Source organism: Pristis pectinata, chromosome 1, assembly GCF_009764475.1.
Source record: "Pristis pectinata isolate sPriPec2 chromosome 1, sPriPec2.1.pri, whole genome shotgun sequence".
NCBI lineage: Eukaryota > Metazoa > Chordata > Chondrichthyes > Rhinopristiformes > Pristidae > Pristis > Pristis pectinata.
The window spans coordinates 126,534,740-126,558,475 of NC_067405.1; the positions used below are offsets into that span (position 1 = coordinate 126,534,740).

Below are 23,736 nucleotides of genomic sequence, written 5' to 3' on the forward strand. Positions count from 1 at the left end.
TTTTTGTAATGAATGGCATAACAAGCACACAGGACGGATGAGAACAATTAGTGAAAGTGGAGAGAGAGCAGAAACTAGTTCTGGTATTCGTACTTTTGAGTTTAATAATATTACAGGAGCTTGTTTGTATCTATGGGTATTCGTAAGTTGTGCATTCATAATCTGGGGATGGCCTGTATTTTATAAGGCCAGCAAGCCATTCTTCTTGAAGATAGAGCAAGAGATACTGCAATCTGAAATTTTGATAAGCTAACCACATTCTATTAAATATCAAGAGGATGAGATTCCAACTTTACCAGGAATAGGGTTTGATCAAAATCAGTAATATTATTTGCTTGGATGTCTTTCAGTCTCTGGAAGTGGATGTCATTATCACACCTGGTATTTATTTCTTGTATGTGGTTATCTACAAGAGATGATAGTGAGCCACATTATTGAACCATTTCAGTCCAACTTTTATTTTGTGCTTTAAACATTGGGAAACAGCAAGGAACATTGCAGAATTATTATCAAATAAAACTTGAAGCTGAACCACATTTGAGCAGATAATCTAAAGTTTCGTTTTGAAGTTCATTTTGAGAAATATCTCAAAGCAGGATAGAAAAGGAGTGTAAAAAGGAAATTCCAAAGGTTAGAGCCTTGGTCAGCCAGCTCTCTTGGAAACACTAGGTGTAGAGATGCAGTTGTTAATGGTTGGACGATGTGGGTATGTGTTCCAAAGCTCATTATATGATGTCATGATTGTGGATGAGACAATGATGTTGTTGATGTCTTCAAAATATTTATACAAAAAAACTTTCTGCTTATCTAGTATGACAGTTTAAAAATGGGGCAGCTGTTAAGTGGAGATGGAGTTGACATAGACTTGGGCATCATCAATGTATCCAAGGAAACTGAGTGCAGATGTTGAAGGGAAGCATATTAATCAAAAAAGGGATGGATCTTTAGTGCAGATAACTATGCAGAAGCTGATTCTAAGAAGAAAAGTCCCATCCAGCAAGGTGACACTGGAGAGTACTATGTCAAAAGATTGTCTTGAATATAGTCTATTTGAAAATACATAACTCCTGGATTGAAAGAGATGCTGCAATGATATTGTGCAGTGAGCTAAGTTAATTTTCTCATGTATTCTTTTAATCTTCCTGGCAGAATAACAGAGTTAATGGGTTACCAACCAGAGGAACTGCTGGGCCGTTCAGTCTATGAATATTACCATGCCATGGATTCAGACCATCTGACCAAAACCCATCACGACCGTAAGTTGTACTACTCGTGTGACTTATTGCTATTTCTCTTTCCTGAATATTTATTGAAGTACAGGTCAGAGGATGACAAAATTTTCCAGCATTTCACCCAAATGCCCTTGATTAATGACAGTATCTATTCCAGCTGCAGACAAATCTGGTTAGTTAAATTTCCAGAAAGGTTTCTGTGAATAGTTTACAAGTGCAGGGTCTCCTTGTATTCATGAATTTTACACAAAAAAGCCAGGTTGTTTTAGGGCTTCAAATTGTGAAAGCCTTGCCATTAGATGAAAAGGCTTCCTTGACTACTTGACCACAATTAAGCTTGTTTGTTTTTTCCCCCAAGTATTTACTAAAGGCCAAGCCACCACAGGCCAGTACAGGATGTTGGGCAAGGAAGGTGGTTATGTTTGGGTCGAAACTCAAGCCACAGTCATCTACAATGCAAAAAATTCCCAACCTCAGTGCATTGTTTGTGTGAACTACGTTTTGAGGTAAGGATCTACAATAAAAATATCTAGTAATGATTCTTATAAAACAGGAATAATTTTCATAATGTTTAATTAGTGAGAGGAAGGATTGTATATTCTTAATAACTAAAAATTTGGAAGGACAGGCTTATAACTGCTCTTTCCAATGTTTCTGTGTATATATCCATTAATCCCAGCATGGGGGAGGGGAGAATTGAGAACTTTGTAACTTTGAGGATGTGCCTTCCTGAACAAGTGTGGCCTGATTTCAACCTTGAACGCATGACAAAATCTTGAAAGTGACAACTTGGAGTGCAATTATTTTTTAAAAAAGCAGAAACCTTGTCTTTCCCAAGTTGTAATTCCTTATGAAAAGATGTGAAATAGGTGCCATTTTATTATTGTGATTATCATTTTAGTATTTCTTCCAGTGGTCTAGTTGAAAAAGAAGTGGTTCTTTCACTGGATCAGACTGAGTGTGTACCAGCATCCGCCGAGAAGTCTGAGGAACCTGTAAAGACAACTAATCAGTCGACAAATGAAGAAGCCAACGATCTTTTTGACAAACTGAAGGAGGAACCAGAAGCTTTGACTCAACTTGCACCTGCTGCAGGTGATACAGTTGTCTCGCTGGACTTTAGCCCCTCGGGTAGGAAATTGCCTCCATGCATCCTATGTGTTTTGATTTTTAATTCTGCAGAGGTGGTGAGATTGTGTAATAGACATCTCTTTTGTAATTAGAAACAGGCTAAACTTGATGAAATGCAACACCTCGGGAAAAAGCTTCCCTTCCATTTGTCTCTTCAGGTTCAAGAAAGGGAATGAGTACAACAAATTTGCATTAGTATTGAAATACTGTTTTGAGCAAACTTTGAGAAGGCAAAAAGATAAATATGTAAAAACTACAGCTGTTCTGAATGCTGAGATGTATTGAGCCTTTTGGCTTGTTTAATTTTATGTCCCAACAGGCAGCCTGGTAGCACAACAGTAGTTTTCCAGGGATGTGACAGAGAAAACAGTATTTTTGACAGGCCTGATCCTTATTCAAATAGCCATCATGAGCTGAGAGGCAAATAGTATCTAAGAGTAATAGTACAAGTAGGTCATATCACCCTTCAAGGGTCTTCCACCATTAAGCAAGATCACAGTGGATCTGATTTTGACTTCAGCTTCACTTTCCTGCTTAACCCTTGCATCCATTCTGAATAAAAATCTCTATCCTGCCTTTGAATACATCCAATGATTTAGCCTCTGCATTCTCTGGGGTAGAGAAGATTAATGGCCCTCAGGAAGAAACTGCCTTAAATTGGGCAAACCCCTTATACTGAAATTACACTCCCTAATTCTAGATTTCCCCATAAGGAGAACAAATCCTATCTACTTTATCAAGATCGCCCTTCTGTGTATTAAACTCCAGTGAGTGTGCAAAGTACATGACTGAAATATGGTCTTGCTTTTGATTCTCCTGGACTTTGCAGTGGAGTTGTTAACTTTGATAGCGAGTTGCACACTGCGAGGCAGAAAATATTTAACTCAATAATTGCTCTTCAAGCATTGCAAGAAAGACATTTATGGATACTGGTTTGCCATGGCAAAATACCTTATTTGTCATCTAAGCTCATAACCATATTATTTAAAATAAAATTAGACTGCATAAGAGATCACAGAAGGGGAGCAGTGAGAGAGGGTCTCAGAACTCCCTCCTCTCTTCATTAGACTGCATAAGTATGAGTTACAGGAGGACGCATTTGGGTGCAAGCTTGAGCTTCTCAATGGCTCCAATGCACATCTCTACAATACAAAGCACATAGAACATAACTACAAGAAAGAATTTTGTATGTATTAACTGCTTAATGTTTGTGCTTTACAAAATGATGAAAGGAATATTCTCCAGTCAAGGGTTCATTGACAGAAATTGGAATTTAAATTCTATCATTGATGACCTCTGGACATTGTAACATTCACTTCAAAAGTACTTAACTGATTTACATAAACTTTCCTAATACAAAGACTCAAGCAGCAACAACTTAATGACAGTTTTAATGATATTGGTTGAGAAATTAATAATGATTAAGGAATTGGAAAGGGTTATAAGCCTTGCAAGATTCAACTTTAGCAATAGAATTCTGTGTCTTCATAGCTGCCAAAGTATTAGCAATAAGGCGAATTGTACTAATGAAAGGATTTTGACTGTTATGTAAATTTTCTTGATTGAGGAAAGGATCAATAAGTTCATGCAAAATCTAAATGCAGTTTAAATTTTGTTTCAGATTCAGAAATACAGCAGTTTGATGATGTCCCTCTTTACAATGATGTCATGTTGCCCTCCTCCACTGAACAGAAGACAGTAGACCTGGCACTATCTCCCCTCCCTCCTCCTGCTACAGCAAAGCCGCTGTGCAGTAGCACAGAGTCGTCCTTGAATTTAGAATCAATTATCAAGCTTGAAACAAACCAAGAGTCACTGGAATTTTCATTTACCATTCCACAAATGAATGAGCAATCAAGCAGCTCTTCCTGTCCTTGCACCAGTCAGAGTTCAACACAAGTAAGTGTCTTATTGTGTTTTTCAACAAGTTTTACAAGTGTAATTTTATTCAATTCCTCTTTAAACTTGTGTAAATATTTATCGTAGCTCCTAAAAGGAACTGTACATTTAGAATTCTTCAGAGGTATAACGTTTTTTGAAATGAAACACGCACCCAAGTAAGAGTACAGTTTGGACCACTACATGTACTGCAGTTAGGTTGGGTCTATTGAAGTGCTTCTGCAGTACTGCCAACATTTTGTTTCCCTGTATAAGAGATGTTCATATTTTAGTTTCCAAATTCAGTTTTAATGGTACTTTATTACTTTCCTGATTGGCCTTTTACCCCTTTATCTAATCAACTGGAGCGCATTGTTAATTATTTTCACAGCCAAGCAGTCCTTCAGCCTACTGCTTTAATGTTGACGCTGGCATTTCCAATGAGTTCAAACTGGACATGGTGGAAAAGCTTTTTGCAATTGATCCAGAAGCCAAGAACCCCTTCTCTGTTCAGGTATGACAAAATTACTGTACAACAAAAAGGTATTCAAATAATGCTTAGTGTGTTTTAGTAAATTACAAAAAAAGGAAACTCAATCAAAAAGTCAGGGTAGTCCAGAAAGTTGCTGAACTTTCCTGTGTTACAACAGATCAAGTCAGCAACTTGAGCATAGTTACCTTGAGTCACATTTAGTCAAACTTTTCACTTTGAAAATGTAGATCATGCATTTTGGAGAGAGAATTCAGGGTGAGGGTTGCTGTTTCTGTAACTTTCTTACTTTAAAGAGACAGTTGTGAAATAATTCAAGTGGATTTGAATCATACTGAAAGTATGAATTTAGTTGTAGTCTCTATTTTTAAGCCAAGAACAAATTTGTGCAAATCTTAATACTGAATGAAATGGTTCATTTTTTCAGGATATTGATAACTTGGATTTGGAGATGTTGGCTCCATACATCCCAATGGATGATGACTTTCAGCTACGATCACTGGACCAACTTTCACCACTTGCTGATTCTCCAGCCACCCCTCCCAGTGCACAAAACTTGAACAATGTAGTTGACATCTTTCCACAAGCTGACACATCTATTAACAACACTCCACACAAAGATATGCAAGCAATAAAACAGGTGGAAAAGATTGAGCCTATGGTTGCAATCAAGTCTTGCATGCACATAAATGAAATGGATAGTACCCCAGAGTCACCGTATTGCAAGAGCAGCAGCAGAACAGCTTCACCTGTCCGAACTGGAGGAAAAGGACCACTGACACAGCAGACTGATACTTCACATCCACAGAGTCCAGTGAAGGCATTGCTTAATTACAGTAAAAGGTAACCTGATTGACTGACTGTTTTCTGTCTGCTTTCAATATTTGCTTGTTTGAGATGGTGATCCCAGTTTTGGGATTGTAACAGTAGACCCTATCACACATGTACACTTTTGTAATTCTTCTGAAACATTTGCAAGACAGGAACAGATTTAATTTGTATGGTTTTAGATACAGTCAGCCAGTTAGTAAACAGAGAGAATTGCACAAGACATCCAGAAGAAAAACAGATTATTCAGTTTAACCACTCCCACCCTTACGTGCTTATCCAGTTTCTTTCCAAATGCATCTATACTATTCACCGTAATTAATCAGAGTTGCTTTGTAGCTTTAAAAAATATTAAACTGGTTAAATATATTTTATTCATGGTTCTAATTTTGCTGTTTAGCATAAGTGGAAACAATCAGTAGACAGAGTGACAACATTTCAAAGACCTCTTGGTTCAGGCCTTTGTGTTTTCTAGGCTAGTTCATTCATCCTCAGTGCACACAAAGAATGGATGAGGGGTGGGGAGGGGGAAGAGCTATGGACTAATCGAAAATATTGGGCTTTTGTTTCTAGCGCTGGGCAAAGAACTCTGCCATAGTTCGACCTGTGGCACTTTTCCCTATCCCCACCCCCAAACAAACAGGTTTTTTAAAAAATTTTACCTTGCTGCTTTCTTAATAATTTTATTTACTTATGTACTATATTCATTAAACTTCCTCTAAACATAGTCTACCAGTTTCTTCCAACTCAATTCACTAAGCCAGTGATGTGGTTAATTAATAATTATGCTGTGCATGTATCCTTACATTCATGCATCACCTGTGCCAGTTGGTGATTGTATTAGAGCAAGACTCCTTAAGTCTTCTGGGCACATACTATTTAACATTTGCACCCAGTGCTTAATTCTTCATGGAGTAAAATTCAGCCTTTACTGAGCATGAGACTTCACTGCAAAACTTGCTAGGGGAAAAGGGAACTTGTCTAGTCAGCATAGTAAAGCTGGGAGTTTGTATGATGTAGATCACAGATCATATTGATGTATTCAAAGAAAACACAGCATGCACTGGCAGGGAATTTCAAAAATCTGATATTTAATTCAATTATATTTAATAATATAATTGCACTGTTTTGATTGCTTGAAGATCTGCAAAAGGAAGAGCTCCAGCTGAAGACCCAAGCCCTCAGACAGTGGTTTTGCACAATTCACCCAGGAAACGAAAGCTGGAAAATGCTGCTTCCTTGTTTCAAGCAGTTGGAATTGTAAGTGTAGTTTTATAAATTATTTCTTGGTAATTCTGCTTAATTATTCTGATTCCTTCCAACAGTGTGGTTAGTGGGTTTTCCGATGGAATAAATACTATTGAACAAAATGTTATATGATTCTACACCATAACTAGAAGGGGTTGGGGTTAGAAGGGAATGGGAATAATGGAAAACAAGTAGAAGAGTTAAACAGGTATTTTGCATCAATCTTCACTGCAGTGGATACAAGGAACATCCCAGAAATAGTTGTTCATTGAGAATTGGAAGGAAGGGGAAAACTCAAAATTAAATCACCAGGGAAGTGCTATGAGCAAATTGTTGAAGCTGCAGGCTGACGAATCACTGCGTTCCGATGGGATAGTTAATGCCTTGATTTCAGTTTTCCAAAATTTTCTGGATTTAGTGATAGTTCCATTAGATTGGAAAATAGAAAATATAGTTCTAGTCAAAAAGGGAGAGTGACCAAAAGCAAGAAACTACAGACTATACAAACTATAGTTTGTAGTGGGGACATTGTTAAAAGCTACTATTAAAGATGTTATGATGGGGCACATTTTTTTTAAGAAAAAGTAATCGGGTAAAGTTTACACTGGTTTGTAAAAGAGAAATAATGTTTGACCAATTTATTGGAGTTCTTAAAAGTAACATGCTATTGAAGGTGAACCAGTACTCTTCGGTTTCCAAAAGCCACTTTCAAGTGCTGCCACGGTTACAGTGGAAATTAAAAGTTGTTGGTATTGGGGATAATATTTTGACACAGAAGATTGCTTGGCTAACAGAGTAGGCAGGAGTGTTTTTCTGATTGGCCACAGAGATACTGGTGGGCTTCCACTTGTTACAATTTGTAAAAAATGACTTGGATTAAGGCACTAAGGGTCAGAGGTAGTTAGAAAAGTTAGTTATGAAGAGGACACAAGAGGCTGGGAAGGTGTGTGGGTTAGTTAAGTGAGTGGACAGAAGTCTGGCAGATGGACATTTATATGAAATTGTCCATTTTGGCAGGGAACAAAATGGAGACATGTTATCTAAATTGTGAGGGATAACAGGGAGCAGGAAGGTTGGTGTACAGGTATAGCAAGTAATTAGGAAAGGCATTGTTTATTACTATGGGAGTTGAAAACACATGCAGGGAGGTTTTGCTTCAGTTACAAGGCATTAGTGAGACCACATTTGGAGTACTGTGTATTGGTAATTCCTATTTAAGGTGATTTTAAGGTATTGAGAGCAATTCAAAGACTGATTACCAAAATGGGTAGGTTGTCAAACAAGGATACACAGGCTAGGATTTTATCCACTGGAGTTGAGAGCGAGAGGGAACATAATTGAAATATAGACCCTGATTTGGTCTTATGGAAAGGTTGTTTGTGTTGTGTGAGAATCTAGAATTGCTTATCTTATTTTAGAAAAAAGGATTGCCTATTTAAGACAGATGAGGCAAAATATTTTGAAACTTGTGAGCCTTTGATTCTACCACCCTTTGGGAAAGTATGTGACAGTCTTTGAATATTTAAGGCAGACAATAGGTCGATAAGCAAAAGGGTGAAAAATTACTGGAAGCCAGCAGGTGCAATTGATGCTTAGAGTTAAATCAGCCATGATCTTAGAGCAGGTTCAAAATTCTCCTGAAAATATTGGTATTTTTGTAAAAAGGATATAGATTAATTTTTCAATGAAGTTACAGTAGCTTCACTAACATTGCCTCGTCTCTTGCTACTGAATAGGTTCTGAAGCCTAAATTAGTGGAAAGAAATTAATTTGATAATTTAGTTTTTAATTTATGGCAATATTATCTGGGTAAGGATCAGTTTATATTGCAATTTTAAATGTTTACACATCTGAAACCAAAAGGAACAGGATTAATAAACAAAACTTTGTAGGTGCAGATCCTCTCAGACTCTCTCAAGTACAGTGCAACTGAAAAATGGCGGGTTACTACACTAACCAATTTAAAGCAAACATCTAGATTTATAATTTTAGTCATGACTTGTAATGGAAACTCCTGAGTATACCATTCATTGCATGTAGTTTTGGATTTTGACCTGTTTCGAGAATGATGTGTGTCCATTTCTGTAAATATTGTCATGGGAATTGATTTGAAGTAAAACAAAAACTGCGAATGATAGAAACATTCTTTAAGAATTCATTCAGAGGCTGAGAGACTGGATAATTTTGTGGGGCGAGGGTGGGAAATAGGTAGTGGTGTCAGCTGAGAGAGGGTGAAGAGGATGAGCTCAGCTGATCTGTCTCGAGTAAATGTAAACTGGGTGATGAATGAGCATAGAGAAAAGCAAACTTGCACTTACTGGCAATCTCAGTAATGCTAGATGCAAGTAGTAATTCAGGAAGCATTTGTGGAGAGAAGATTTTTAAAAAAAAAGTTAATATTACAGGTTGATAGTCTTGAATCAGCACCGGTGTACACTGGAAAAGCTTGCTATCCGAATTCAGTAATCAGTGCTGAGGGCTGTGGCGTGCCTAGGCGAAAGACACTGTGCCAAGTGTGCAAGCCCAGTAGTGGGGCAGAGAATTAAAGTGACAGGCAACTGGAAGCTCAGTGTTGCCCTAACAGCCTGCATGGAGATATTCTATGTCGTCTCTTACTTCAGAGAAACCATTGTGAGCACTGTTGGAAGTCAAAGCATGATGAAGGAAAGGGGCGAGGGAGGGGGGCTTGGGTAGAAATGAAGCAAGTATTATTCTAATATTCCACAAAGAGACAGGTGGCACTGACCCATGTGGATTCTCATAGCTAAACCATAGATTTGGAGGAAGTGAATGGAGTTAAGGACAAGTTGTTCAATACAAGGAACATGTTGGGCTTCTTTTCATGGAAGAAGCAAAAGGTGGAGGGATTGTACGTCGATGGTGAAAATTGATTTACTTGAGACCAAGAAACTGTCAAAGTGACTAAGGCATCAGGTGATATCATGGCTGGAAGAAGAAGCATAGTCAAGAAACAAGTTCTGTGGGATAAGAACAGGTGGAAGTGATGGGTCAACCAGGTTAGTTCTGCTAGGAGGCAGAAGTGGGTTGTGCACGATTTGGGTACAGAGACTGTGGAGAAAACCCAACATAATTGGAAGAATAGCATCTCGATTTCTCTGGGTCCATTATATCCATGTTGTTGATATAGCTTCTACAATAGTGCTTCCATACTATCTTGGACTTCCCAGTTGTTGATCTTAATGGTTTCCCCAATGTAGAGAAAATGACCACTTTGCAGATCATAGTATGCAGGTTAAATTTCCTCACATTGTTGGTCATCTACAACTGTTAAATTCAGCCATTCATAATTTACCAATTCTGGTGAAAAGTCATTAATCTGCAATTTTAACTCTCCTTTTCTCTCTCCACACATATGCTGCCTAACCTGATAAGTACTTGGGTATAAATATTCACTGCTTTAAATGCTGCAAATAATACTGCAGTATTTAAAGCAGTGAAACACAGTTGAGGATTTAACAGAATTTTAAATAAGAGTAGAATATATACTTAGTGTTTATGCTCAATGTTGAGATAGGAATGAATATGGAGTATCAATTTGAAATGGTTTGTTTTGAACAGGAATTATTGTTCCCAAGTGACACTAACCCTCCAGTGAGTACACCACAAACTTGGAAGCGTGCAAAAGGATTTGATGCTGACAACAATGAACAGAAGATACTTGTCTTGTTACCCACTGGTGAGTATTTTTTTTTAAGACTTAAATAAAAACTTTGTCCATTTCTCATTCTTAAGTGTGTCTAGCGATCAACAAATGGAACAAGAACCTTAAGTTACGCTTACTGCTTTTTCTGGCAACTTTAGATCTGAAAGGAAAGAGGCTCAAAGGTTGGGAACACATCATTCTTTGAACTCCAATGAAGAGAAAGTAGACAGAGTGTAAACCACTTTGGTAACAACCAGAAAAACAGATTCAAAGCTTTACCACCATCTCTAAGCTGACAACATCACATCTCATTCAATCCTTATGTCTCCACTCCAAGTCCAAATGTTTGATATCTAACTTTTCATCATTATGAAAAGTCACAAGATGTTGGGCTGTTTTTACTAGTGGAGAGTCTTGAACAAGAGGACATAATTACACGAATAAGGGGCCAGTCATTTAAAACTGAGGTACATGTAGAAATTTCTTCTCGCAGAGGTTACTGAATCTCTGCCCAGGCAGGTGGTGGAAGCTGGACAATAAGTAATTAAAGTGAAGATGGATAAATATTTGATAGATCAAGGAATAGAGGGATGTGGAGAAATGGCACAGGAGAGTTGAGGCCAGCTTAGATCAGCCACAATCACACGGAGAGGCAGGCACGAAGGGCCTGATGGCTGACTCCTGCACTAATTTTTTTTGTCTTCTTGTGAAAAGACAGGACAAATGCAAGTCCTCCACACAGATGGGAGAATTTATATTGCAGAATATGGAAATGGCTAAGGAAGTAAACAAATGTGTTTATCTTCACAGAAGACACAAAACCCCTCAAAACTTAATGGTCCAGTACTAATTGTTTTTCCTCATTAACTGCTTGAGTAGTGTTTCTTTATAAATGAGCCTGAAAGCTGAAATTGAAAACCTGATAATCTATATGCTGGAATTTTGAATGAATAGGTAGGTAGTAGGTACCCTGGTTAACATCATCCAAAATTCTAGTGATTCCGGAATGGTTTCCTGCAAATTGGAGGGTAGCAAACGTGACCCCACTATTTGAGGAGGGAGAAGGAATACTGCTGATAAGATATTTATTTATTAGTCACATGTACATTGAAACACAGAGTGAAATGAATCTTTTTGCATTACTGAGAATGTGCTAGGGGCAGCCTGCAATAGTCGTCACTCTTCCGGCGCCAACATAGCATGCTCACAGCTTCTAACCTGTACGTCTTTGGAATGCAGGAGGAAACCCACACAGACACGGAGAACGTACAAACTCCTTACAGACAGCGGCATGAATTGAACCCGGGTCGCTGGCACTGTAATAGCGTTGTGCTAACTGCTACACTACCATGCCAAGTAGGGAAAATAATAACACTGAGAAGCATCAGCATAGACTTAAAAGATAGATTGACTAATCTTATTACTTTGAGGATATATCTAGTAAAAGTGGATGAGAAGGAACATTGAATTTTTAGGCAGCTTTGATAAGATTCTACACAGGATGTTGGTGAACAAAGTTAATGCATATGTAATTGGGACTAGTGTACTCAGGTGGATTGGTTGATAGAAAACAGTAAGAATAAAAATATTGTCGTCATGTTGGCAACTTTGATAGCGAGGTACTGCAGGGATCAGTGCTTGGGCCTCAACTATTACAATAGATTTCCTTGATATAGACCTGTATTTCCAGGTTTGCTGATGATGTGAAACTAACTAGGAATAAGACTAGTGATGAGGATACAAAGAGGCTGCAAGAGGATATAGACAACCCAAGTGAGTGGGCAGCAGTATGGAAGAGAGGTTATCTACTTCTGTAGAAAGAAACTGGGAAATAAATGTTCAAAAGACCTAGGTGTCCTTGCATACAAGTCACTGAAAGCTAACATACAGGTGTAAATGGCAAGCAGTACTTATTGCAAGAGGATTAAGTACAAGAGTAAAGGATGTTGTTCGCAATTACATACAGCTTAGTGTAACTACACCTGCATATTGTGTACTATTTTGGTCTCAAAAGATTTACTGTACTCAGATAGTGGGTGTGTCATAAAGGGAGAGATCTAGTAGTTGAAGCCAGTATTCTCTAGAATTTAGAAGGTAAACTCATTAAAACATGTAAAATTCTCTCGGGGGCTTAAATGGAGGGAAGATGTTGCCCCAGCCAAGAGTCCAGAACCAGAGGTCACAGTTTCAAGAGAAGGGATAAGTTATTCAAGACTGAAATAGGAAGAAATGTCTTCATTAAGATGATGAATCTTTTCCCTAGAAAGTTCTAGAGAATGCCTCACTGATTAAATTCAAAACAGATCAGTTTCCTGGATTATGTGGGATATTTGTTGCTTTTTTTTTTAAAAAAGAACTGTTCTGATACAGCAGGGTCAGTTATGTTAAATTATTGGACATAACTGAATTCTAATGTAGGCAATCTAATTTCTTTTCAATACAAAATGACATTAATTTTTGAAAGTGCCGTGGTAATGTTGACTAAAGCAAATAAATGGTGATGGCCAGTTAGAATCTTAGATCATTATTTTTGCTTTCAAAAAGTCTTAAAATTGATTTAATGTTTTGTCTTACTCTTACATTAATCTGCTTTTACTTTCAGATATAGTAGCCAGGCTTCTGGCTCATTCAGCAGAGGACAGTAGCTTGCCAACACTCACCAACTATGACTGTGAAGTGAATGCACCAATCCAAGACAACAGAACCCTGCTGCAGGGTGAAGAAGTTCTGAGAGCATTGGATCAGGTCAATTAAGGTCACAGACCTGAACAAAATAATGGACAATGGCAAAGCCCCAGCACCCAAAGCAGTCTATTTATATTTTCTAAATCTGATTATTATAAAAGCCTGGCTACAACTGCAGTTTTTCAGTTAGCGGTGCTCCTCCACTGACCCCACCCATAACCTGCTCTTTATTTGCAGTGTCGGTCCAGGTCTGTAACTCACTTCGAAATATCTTATTGATACTTGATGCTTTTAGGCACATGGACACACCTGGGATCCATCAGGAAGGTGGAATGTATGACAGTGACACATCGTATAAGTAAATAAATTTTGGTGATCTATTTTAATGAGCACTGAAATTTGTGTCTGTGATTCTTGAATTTAGAGTGATAGCCATAAGACATTGAGTAAATATTGAAAGGGAATATAGCACCTTTTTGTGACCATTCTTTAACCTGGATGGGCAAGATTATGTCTATATGATTCACTGCAGGATTTCTGCCTGTTGCTTTGCCAGCTGTTAATTGTAGCCACAATTGCACAAAATATATTTTCTTATTAAGTACCAGCAGTTCTTTATGCAATATGTTTTGCAGTTATATATGTAGTTTTTAAGAAAGAGGAGCTCCAACTGATTTTTTTTTTAGTTATTTAGTTAAAAATGAAGGTTAGGAATGGAACGCATATACAAATAATCACTTTGTACTTGTCATTTTTAATCTAGAATGGCTTATATTGAACAGTTAAAGAACCAACTTCCTCTTAAGCAGCTGTTTGTTGGAAACAATGTTGGCAACTTAAATATGGGCAATGTCTCTCTTGATGTGCAGTTTAATATTATTGATTAGTCACTTGTTCTCCAGCGCACGTAATTCCTACTGTAGTTGTGGAAGTTCATGCTATAAAATATCATAGCAACACTTAAGTCTAAATGCTGCTGCTTATTCTGCATTGTGTAGGTAGTAGAATGTTAATGTAACAATTCCATTGTATTAGAAGACCTAGTTTGTTTGGTTACCCAGTCTGTCTTGGTTCTAAAGCACTTTGTCACTTAATTCCCAATTAAGGCATCATGTAGGTTGCAAGTTCCTTTGTTTCTCATTCCCTCTGACACCACACTCCTATCCCTGCCACTTCCTGGTCTTGCACCAGATCTTGAATGAAGTGATCCCAAAAATCTTTACGCGTGAGATTGTACTGTACAACTTGGATTGTTTTTGCTCAGTCATCTTTTGCTATTTGTGGTTGGATCTAACACTAACTGTATTGTTTCATTACATCAATAAACATTATATGTGGACCAGGCTCACTCAGTGTGTCATTGTTACTGATTTAAGGTTTTACAGCCATTAACTGAAAATAAATCCTATAAAAACCCATAAAGTGCTTATTAAACTGGTGATACAAAATGTTTAAGATGCAAGTAATCTATTAAGTGCACTGTTATATTTATACAAAGTATCAGTTATTTTGTTTGCTATTACCAGTTTCATAGAGAGAGAGTTAAGTACCAGGATGAGCACTTGACGAGCTATAATTTGTTACTCTTGGATCCCACCACTGAAAAATCTTCCCCTCTATCCTACCAATTAAAACATTGCTGCCTTGTAATTATTGACCTCCCTATGCATACGATCTAGGCTTTTCACACTTTGAATCCTTATTCCAAATAAAATATCGCCAGCCGAGACAATTGCTCCACATAGCTATAACTCCAACATTGGAAACATTCTCAGACGACTTCTATACCCTCTCAGGTGCTACTCTAACGTAGTTTGGTGGCTTCACAGTAATGTTGCTTCTCATTAATTATATAGTTCAACCAATAAAGGCAAGTGTGCCACCTTAATCAGCCACCATCCTGGTCTTGCTATATATCACATTTAACTGGATCAATTCTTATTTGCCATTCTTGTCCTTACCTAGCCCAGTCTCTTGTGCAGAACTTTCCCCCCCATTATCAATTGCCAATTATGGCACCTTCAGCAAACTGAAATAATTTGAGCTTAATTGTAGCACCCTCCAGTCATATTTCAGAGCTGGAGAGATACTGCTCTACATTCTAAACAGCACAGTAACAGGCCCTGTGGCCCACCACATCTGTATCAGCCATCAAGCACCAATTTTTTTTTTAATTTAATGCAATCCAACCAACTCATTTCTTTCGTATTCCCAGTGCACCTCCACCTGCATCACAGAAGGCAAAGGATCCCCCAATACTGAAAGCACTGCAGACCTTCACAGCCTCCAGTCAAGCATAACCTTTTCCTTTTACTGCATGGACCCAGTTTTCCAATCTGCATGGACATTTACACCAATCAATCTGCTGTGTGAGATGTTGTCAAAATCTACTAAAATACAGAGCAGAACAAATATGCTACCATCATCTAACCTTCCTTGTCAACGAAAATTCAGTTCGGTCAGGCATAGATTTTTTTTAGATAGAATCAAACTAAGATAATCCAGCATCCTATTGTTCAGAAATCCTGAGGGTAGGACATGTGGGCTTACTCATTAGTCTAGAATACGAGCCAGAGGTCCAGAATGCAAGTGGAGCATATGGCCAGCACTGAGGATTCGGACAGTGGGCTGGGTGTGCTGCCAGTGCCAGGAATGCAGCTAGGCTGACAGGATGATTGCTTACACATTTCCTGCTGCCTTTAAACTTACTGGATTCACTGGAAAAGTTAGTTTTTAAAAAATAAATATGGTACACATTTGGATAATAGGATAATATCCAATAGTCAGAAAATCTGCTCGTCCAGCTCTGCCAAAGTCCCAGGATGCTGGATTATCAGACTTCTACTGTATAAAGTGAATTAGGTGATAAGAGTTTAGTACAAAATAGTGGCATTGAAGTAAAAGATCAGACATGATTTTATTGAATGGCAGAACCTCATGGTGAAACTTAAATGCCTCAATTTTGCCTACATAGACATTCTATGTAGACATTCTATGTAAAACGAAAATGCTAGAGATAATGAAATGAAGGATTGGACAGGATATTTAGACAGGAATGGAGTAAAGGGATACAGGCCTAAAGTGGGCAAATGGGATTAGCAATAGATTGGCATCATGGTCACATGGATGACATGGGCTGTAAGGGCCCGTTTCTGAGCTGTATGTTTCTAGGAGTTCATTGAGAGGGTAAGAAAGTTGACAAATGTGGTTACTGTATTGTATCATTTTAAAATTTCAAAATAAATGAACTTAACTGTACCTGGTTGTTTTTTCCCTTTTAAAGACCATTGCACAAAACTGTCCCATTTCATTTATTGTTACAGAACAACCATTCTAATCTGCAAGTTGCATTCTGATTCTCCAATTTGCAAGTTAGAGAGAATAATTACTATTTTCATCTGCCATACATTTCCCTCACTTTTCAGCAAAATTCAAGCTGTTAAACTTGACCCAAACAAAATCCAACATGGAAACCAAATGGGTTTTGCTGTAGTCTGGCATAATAGCGATTCAAGCCTCACTCTCAAGCCAAGATAAGCCACCTCCTTGCCAACCTAACTAAAAATTGGGGCATAGGTGTTTCGCCAAATCACAGAAAGGTTAAAGCATGGAAGGAGGGTATTTGGCATCAACTTTGTTCAAGAACAACCCAACACATCCCACTCCCCTGGCCTCTACCCAAAGCCATGCACATTCTTTCCTTCCTGGTCCACATCCAGCTCCCTTGAACTCCAGACTCAAATCTGCCTATACTACAAGCTCTGGCAGCTTATTCCAGACTGTAACCACTTGTGTGTTTAAAAAAAACACTTTGCCAATTACCCTCATTCTACAATCTCTCGTTCTTGATGCGTCTGCCAGTGGCAATAGCTTCTCTCTCTATTCTGTCAAGAAACTTCACAACTTTAAATACCTCTCAGATCCCCTCACCACCGCTTCTGTTCCAAGGAGAATCACCCCAGCTTTTCCGATCTACACGACTACAGTTCTGCATGCCTAGAATCATTTTGGTGATTCTCTTCTGCAACCTGTCCAAACCCTTTACATCTTTCCTGATGTGCAACTCGCAGAAATTGGAACAAGACTCCAGTTGTGACTAAATCTGTTTTTTAAACTCCTTGCTCTTTCACTATGTATAAAGCCCAGAAAACTACACTTTTTGTTAAATACTTTCTCATTCTGTCCTGCCACTTTTAACTAGTCACATATACCCCTAGATTTACGTTCTTGTACCCTTATTAGAATTGTGCTCGCTGCTTGATGTTGCCTCTCAGCAGTGTTCCTTCTAAAATGTAATACCACATTTCTCTGCATTAAATTTGATCTGTCACCTATCCACTCATTCCACCGGTCTGATTATATCTCCTGAGGTCTATTAATATCCTTAAAGTTTACCACATCTCCAGATTTTGTGTCATCCGCAAATTTGGAAACTGGGCCCTGTACAAGCCAGTGCAAAATGTTAATATATCGAAAGAAAGCCATGGCTTTAGTACTGGGAACTCCACTTCCCTCCAGTTGTCACAAACCAGCAACAAAAGAAACACACTGAGCATGATTCAGTGTTAAAAACTATTTTATTAATCACTACTTATGATAATACGTAAAATAAAAGTAAAAAAAAATGTTAGTATGTTAGAATTCAAGAATGTTAAACCTCGAACGTTAACCCCAAAACTAAACTCTTCGTGTGTGTGTGTGACAAAGTCCAAAACTCCCAGTTCCTGAATGGTTCTTAAAGTTCAGTTCCGCAAGCCATAAGGTGAAACATGAGCAAGGGCTTCTTCAACAACCACCGTTGTCTGAAGATAAGATGTAGATGTAGAAAAACTTAGAGAGAGTACACGAAATCCAAATGTTCCACGATGGAACCCAAACGACACTTCAGTGTTTACTCGGTAGTGACTTCCTCACCCCGAAAAGCATCCGAACCGTGGTCGTCCACACACAAATACCTGTTTCCTTCTACAGGTCAGCAACAAAGTGAACTCCACCGGATTACTTCCAACTTCCATACATGGATTTCAGTGGCAAACACAGTTATTGTTTCTCATCCATCGATAGAGAAAACAAGCAGGCTGGTGTCTCTCTCCCTTCTCTCTCTCTCTCTCTCTCTCCTTCTTCTGCCTTCTTCAACAACGTCATTACGTCCTTTATCTTCTATTGACGTAAGCACGCCCCACACACACATACACACACACTCTCTATCTTAAAGGGACTTTCACTGAGTCCGTAACACCTCCCACCTAAAAAAAAAAATTTTCCCAAGAAAATTTTAACCGCGCATAGTTAGTAATGTTAATAATTATCATGCTACACAACTACAGACTATCAGATTAGTACAGATACATGTTTCCCATTTAACATCAGGAAAGACAATCAGCAATCACATTATCTTTGCCTTTAATGTGAGTTATCATGAGATCAAACTCTTGCAAAATTAAACTCCAGTTTAACAGCCTTCTGTTCTTGTTTTTGACTCGGCTCAGAAACACCAATGTGTTATGATCTGTATACACAGTCAATGGTTTCTGAGCGGTGCAAACATATACACTGAAATGTTGCAAGGCTAAAACAAGCGACAGTAATTCTTTCTCTATGGTGGAATAATTCTTTTGATGCTCATTAAATTTCTTTGAAAAGTAAGCTACAGGATGGTCAATATCATCAAGGTCACCCTTCTGCAACAACACAGCTCCTGCAGCTTCATCACTGGCATCTACTGCTAATGAAAATGGCTTTTCAAAGTCAGGTGTTCTGAGCACAGGATGGTAGCATAAAATGGCTTTCAGCTTCTTAAATGCTTCTTGACAAGAATCTGTCCAAACAAACTTTACTCCCTTCTTAAGAAGATTAGTTAGGGGAAGAGCAATATCAGCAAAATTTTTACAAAATTTTCGATAATATCCAACCATTCCCAAAAATCTTCTAACAGTCCTCGTACCTGTGGGAATAGGGAACTCAGATATTGCTTGAACTTTTGCCTGAACAGGAGCTTGCTTGCCTTGACCTACAACATAACCAAGATACGTCACAGTGGCATGGCCAAATTCACTTTTAGCCAAGTTAACTGTAAGGTTAGCCTTGGAAAGTCTTTCAAACAATCTTTCTAACGCAGAGATGTGATCTTCCCAAGTATCATTCCCAGTCACTAAGTCGTCAATGTAGGCATCTGTATGTTTTAACCCATGAATCACTGAATTAATCATTCTTTGAAATGTTGCCGGAGCATTTTTCATTCCAAATGGCAAAACATTGTATTCATACAATCCAGAAGGGGTTACAAAGGCTGAAATTTCCCTTCCTCTATCTGTTAATGGAACACACCAGTACCCTTTTAATAGGTCAATCTTTGTAAGAAATTTTGCCTTTCCCACTCTGTCTATGCAATCATCCACCCTAGGAATAGGGTAAGCATCTGACTTTGTTACAGCATTCACTTTCCTGTAATCTGTGCAAAATCTAACAGTTCCATCAGGTTTAGGTACAATAACACAGGGCGAACTCCAATTTGAAGTAGAATGTCTAATAATATCATTTTCCAACATGTATTTTATTTCCTGATCCACAAGTTTACTTTTTTCCACATTCATTCGATATGGGTGTTGTTTGATTGGTTTTGCATCCCCAACATCAACATCATGGGTAATTATCGATGTTCTGTTTGGAACATCTGGGAACAGATTTTTAAATTTTAAAATTAATTCTCTCATCTGTTGTTTTTGTGAAACTTGCAAATGGTCCAACTTCGTTTCAAGGTTCTCCAGGATATTTTGGTTTTTTAGTTTTGATGGAACAATATTTGGTCTAAATTGGCCTTCCTCAACATCAACATCAGGCATTCTAGAAACAACCTTTACACCATCCACCAAGGCCACAACTGAATCCCTCTCATAATAAGGTTTTATCATGTTTACATGACAGAGTTGTGTTTTCTTGCGTCTATCTGGTGTTTTGATTATATATGTTAGATCAGTCACTTGAGATTCAATAACATAGGGTCCAGAAAAACGAGCTTGCAAGGGATTATTTTGGCTAGGGAAAAATACCAACACCTTTTGCCCCACTGCGAATGTCCTAGGCCGAGCACGTCTATCAAAATATGTCTTCATTCTTATCTGGCTTGTTTTCAGATTCTCTCTCGCTAGCTGGCAGACTCTCTCCAACCGAGTTTTAAATTTTTGGACATAGTCCAACAGACTCAAGTGAACTTCCTCATTAACCCATTGCTCTCTTAACAACTCCAAAGGTCCTCTCACCCTATGTCCAAACACAAGCTCAAACGGACTAAATCCTATTGACTCCTGGATCGATTCTCTAACGGCAAACAAAAGTAAATGGATACCTTCGTCCCAATCCTTGGTGTTTTCAAAGCAATAAGTCTTCAGCATATTTTTGAGAGTAGAATGAAATCTCTCCAGAGCTCCTTGAGATTCTGGGTGATATGCAGATGATACAATCTGCTTTGCTCCCAGCTCATAGACTATTTGTTGAAAAATTTTTGACATAAAGTTACTACCTTGATCAGATTGGATTTCTTTTGGCAAACCAAACAAGGTAAAAAATTTTACAAGAGCCTTTGACACCGTCTTGGCCTTAATATTTCTAAGGGGTATTGCCTCTGGAAATCTAGAAGTGGCACACATGATGGTTAACAAATACTGATTTCCAGTCTTAGACTTTGGTAAGGGGCCAACACAGTCCACAATCACCTTCGAAAAGGGTTCACCAAAAGCAGGAATTGGTTTCAAAGGAGCCACAGGGGGTTTTTGATTTGGTTTACCTACCATCTGACATGTGTGGCAGGTTCGACAAAACATCACCACATCTTTTCTCAAACCAGGCCAATAGAATTGTTTCAAGATCTTCCCTACAGTTTTATTCACACCAAAATGACCACCCAAAGGCATACTGTGGGCCAGGTTTAAAATCTCATCCCTATAAACTTTTGGAACAACAACCTGATGAATAACTTCCCATTCCTCAGTAACAGGAACATGAGGAGGTCTCCATTTCCTCATTAACACTCCATTTTTGACATAGTATCCAGTTGGCACTTTTTCAATCTCCTCACATGAGAGTGCTTTTTCTTTCAATTCTGTCAACTCAGGGTCCTTTGTCTGTTCCACCATAAAATCCTTCCTTGACAAAGACAAATCTTTAAATTCAGGCTCACTGTAAGGATGTTGATCCTCCAGTGAAGACAGAAAAGTCTCAGATAAGGCATCAAAATTTTCTTCCTGTTTAGGACTGTCACAAGGAACCACATCAGACTGCACCGGACTGTCTGTCTTGGCTAATTCTCTAGCTCTAGCTCGAGTCACCGCACATGATGGGTAAACATCTGGATCATCCTCAGACTCATCAATCCTTGGTTTGGTTGTTAACCGTACCACAGGATCACTTTCTCCATTTGCAAGGTCATTTCCCAATAACAAAGAAACTCCTTCCACTGGCAAACTAGGTCTTATCCCTATCTCGACTGGTCCTTCTACGAACTTTGACTTTAAAATCACCCTGTGAAAAGGGACAGACATGGTCTCACCTGTAACACCTCGTACTAGATTTACTTCACCAGTGTCACTTTCTTCACCAAAATTTAAAACACTGTCCAGCAAGAGAGATTGACTAGCCCCAGTATCTCTGAGAATTTTCACTGGCACCTGGGGTGACTCATCATTCAGTGAAACAAAACCCTCTGATACATACGAACGGAATTCTTTTCTCACCTCCTCCAACTTTTCCACTTTTCCCTCTTGCAAGGACTGATCTTTAACAGCATCTCCTAAACCTTTTTGATTTTTAATTGCCTGAAAGCAAGCATTGGGCCCAGCTTCCTTCTTTTTCTTCAAAAGGGCACAATTAGATATCACGTGGCCAGGTTTCCTACAGTAATAACAAGTACGCTCAACAGGTTTCTCCAGCCCTGGCTTCTTTTCATCCTTTCCTTTTTGATTACCTCCCAATTTACTCTCCGGTTTCCCTGGATTGTCTTTGTAACTCTTTTGAAAGGTTTTAGGTTGTCCCCATTTGGATTTATGGGTTAAAGCATAATCATCTGCCAACCTAGCAGTTTCTTGTAAAGTTTCCACTGCCTTTTCATTTAAATATGTTGTTAATTCAGCTGGAACACATCTTTTAAAGTCTTCCACTAGTATCAATTCTGTCAATTTATCGTAATCCCCATCTACATTTTTAGCCAGGCACCATCGTTCAAAACATATTCTCTTTCCATTGGCAAATTCCATATAAGTCTGATCTGCAGATTTCCTCAAGTCTCTGAATTTTTGTCTATAAGCCTCAGGAACCAATTCATAGGCCTTCAAAATAGCTTGTTTTACCTTGGTATAATCAGCTGCATCCTCAACAGACAAAGCAGAATAAGCTTTTTGAGCTTTACCTTTAATCACACTCTGTACCATAAGAGCCCATCCTTTCCTTGGCCAGTTTGAACTCACAGCAACCTTTTCAAAATGTTGGAAATACTGATCAACCTGATCTTCTTCAAACGGAGGGAACCTCCCTGCTGGCTGAAAAACCATCATCAGAATCAGATTCCGAACTCCTACGCTTCATTTGTAACTCATGCTGCCTCTTTTTCTCCTTCTCCTCACTATCCAGCTCCATCCTCTTCAATTCCATCTGCTTCATTGCTAGATCAGCCTCTATCTTCATCTGAGTTAGCTTTTGTTCGGCCTCTAATTTCTCTCGCTCGGCCTCTATCTTTAACTGGGTTTGCTCTCGTTCAGCCTCTAATCTCTTTTGTTCTCGTTCAGCTTCTATCTTTAACTGGGTTTGTTCTCGTTCAGCCTCTATCTTTGCCAGCTGCACCTGTGCCTCAGAAATTGCTATTTCACTGCCAGGAAACTGTTTTAACACTTCCTTCTCAAACACCTTCTTTTCCACATAATGGCCAGCTATCAATCTCTGAATATCTGCCTTTCTCATAGACTGCTTTACTTCTGTAAGGTTTAACCTTGTAGCAATCTTTATCAAATCATCCTTTTTCGCCACCTCCAATCCCTTTTGGGTTGGTGACTCCAAAAATGCCTTAATATCCATTGCTGCTGGTTTCCACACACACAAGCCAATTAAAAAAAGAATTTATCAGACCTCCCTCAAAAATCTTTGGATTGAATCCCGAACAAATCTCGTCAATCTGGGGAACGATCCCAGACGACACTCGTTAATCTTGGGAACTATCCCGGACGAGCCCCCAATTTTGTCACAAACCAGCAACAAAAGAAACACACTGAGCATGATTCAGTGTTAAAAACTATTTTATTAATCACTACTTATGATAATACGTAAAATAAAAGTAAAAAAAAATGTTAGTATGTTAGAATTCAAGAATGTTAAACCTCGAACGTTAACCCCAAAACTAAACTCTTCGTGTGTGTGTGTGACAAAGTCCAAAACTCCCAGTTCCTGAATGGTTCTTAAAGTTCAGTTCCGCAAGCCATAAGGTGAAACATGAGCAAGGGCTTCTTCAACAACCACCGTTGTCTGAAGATAAGATGTAGATGTAGAAAAACATAGAGAGAGTACATACGAAATCCAAATGTTCCACGATGGAACCC

At 38.5% G+C, this 23,736-nt stretch overlaps 1 protein-coding gene across 2 annotated transcripts in view; it reads left to right on the plus strand.

The window, feature by feature from the left end:
- hif1aa (hypoxia inducible factor 1 subunit alpha a) overlaps positions 1-14,500 on the plus strand; it is a 42,862-nt gene extending 28,362 nt beyond the window's left edge. The window contains exons 7-15 of one of the 2 annotated variants that reach the window (XM_052017259.1): positions 1,150-1,256; positions 1,591-1,738; positions 2,146-2,327; positions 3,985-4,262; positions 4,633-4,755; positions 5,159-5,574; positions 6,702-6,819; positions 10,387-10,504; positions 13,074-14,500. In XM_052017259.1, the coding sequence (XP_051873219.1) occupies positions 1,150-1,256; positions 1,591-1,738; positions 2,146-2,327; positions 3,985-4,262; positions 4,633-4,755; positions 5,159-5,574; positions 6,702-6,819; positions 10,387-10,504; positions 13,074-13,225 (1,642 nt within the window). In that variant the 3' untranslated portion in view covers positions 13,226-14,500. Of the gene's footprint in view, positions 1-1,149; positions 1,257-1,590; positions 1,739-2,145; positions 2,364-3,984; positions 4,263-4,632; positions 4,756-5,158; positions 5,575-6,701; positions 6,820-10,386; positions 10,505-13,073 lie in introns of both variants that reach the window. The other variant, XM_052017251.1, reaches the window with a different exon arrangement.
- The last annotated feature ends 9,236 nt before the right edge of the window (positions 14,501-23,736 follow it).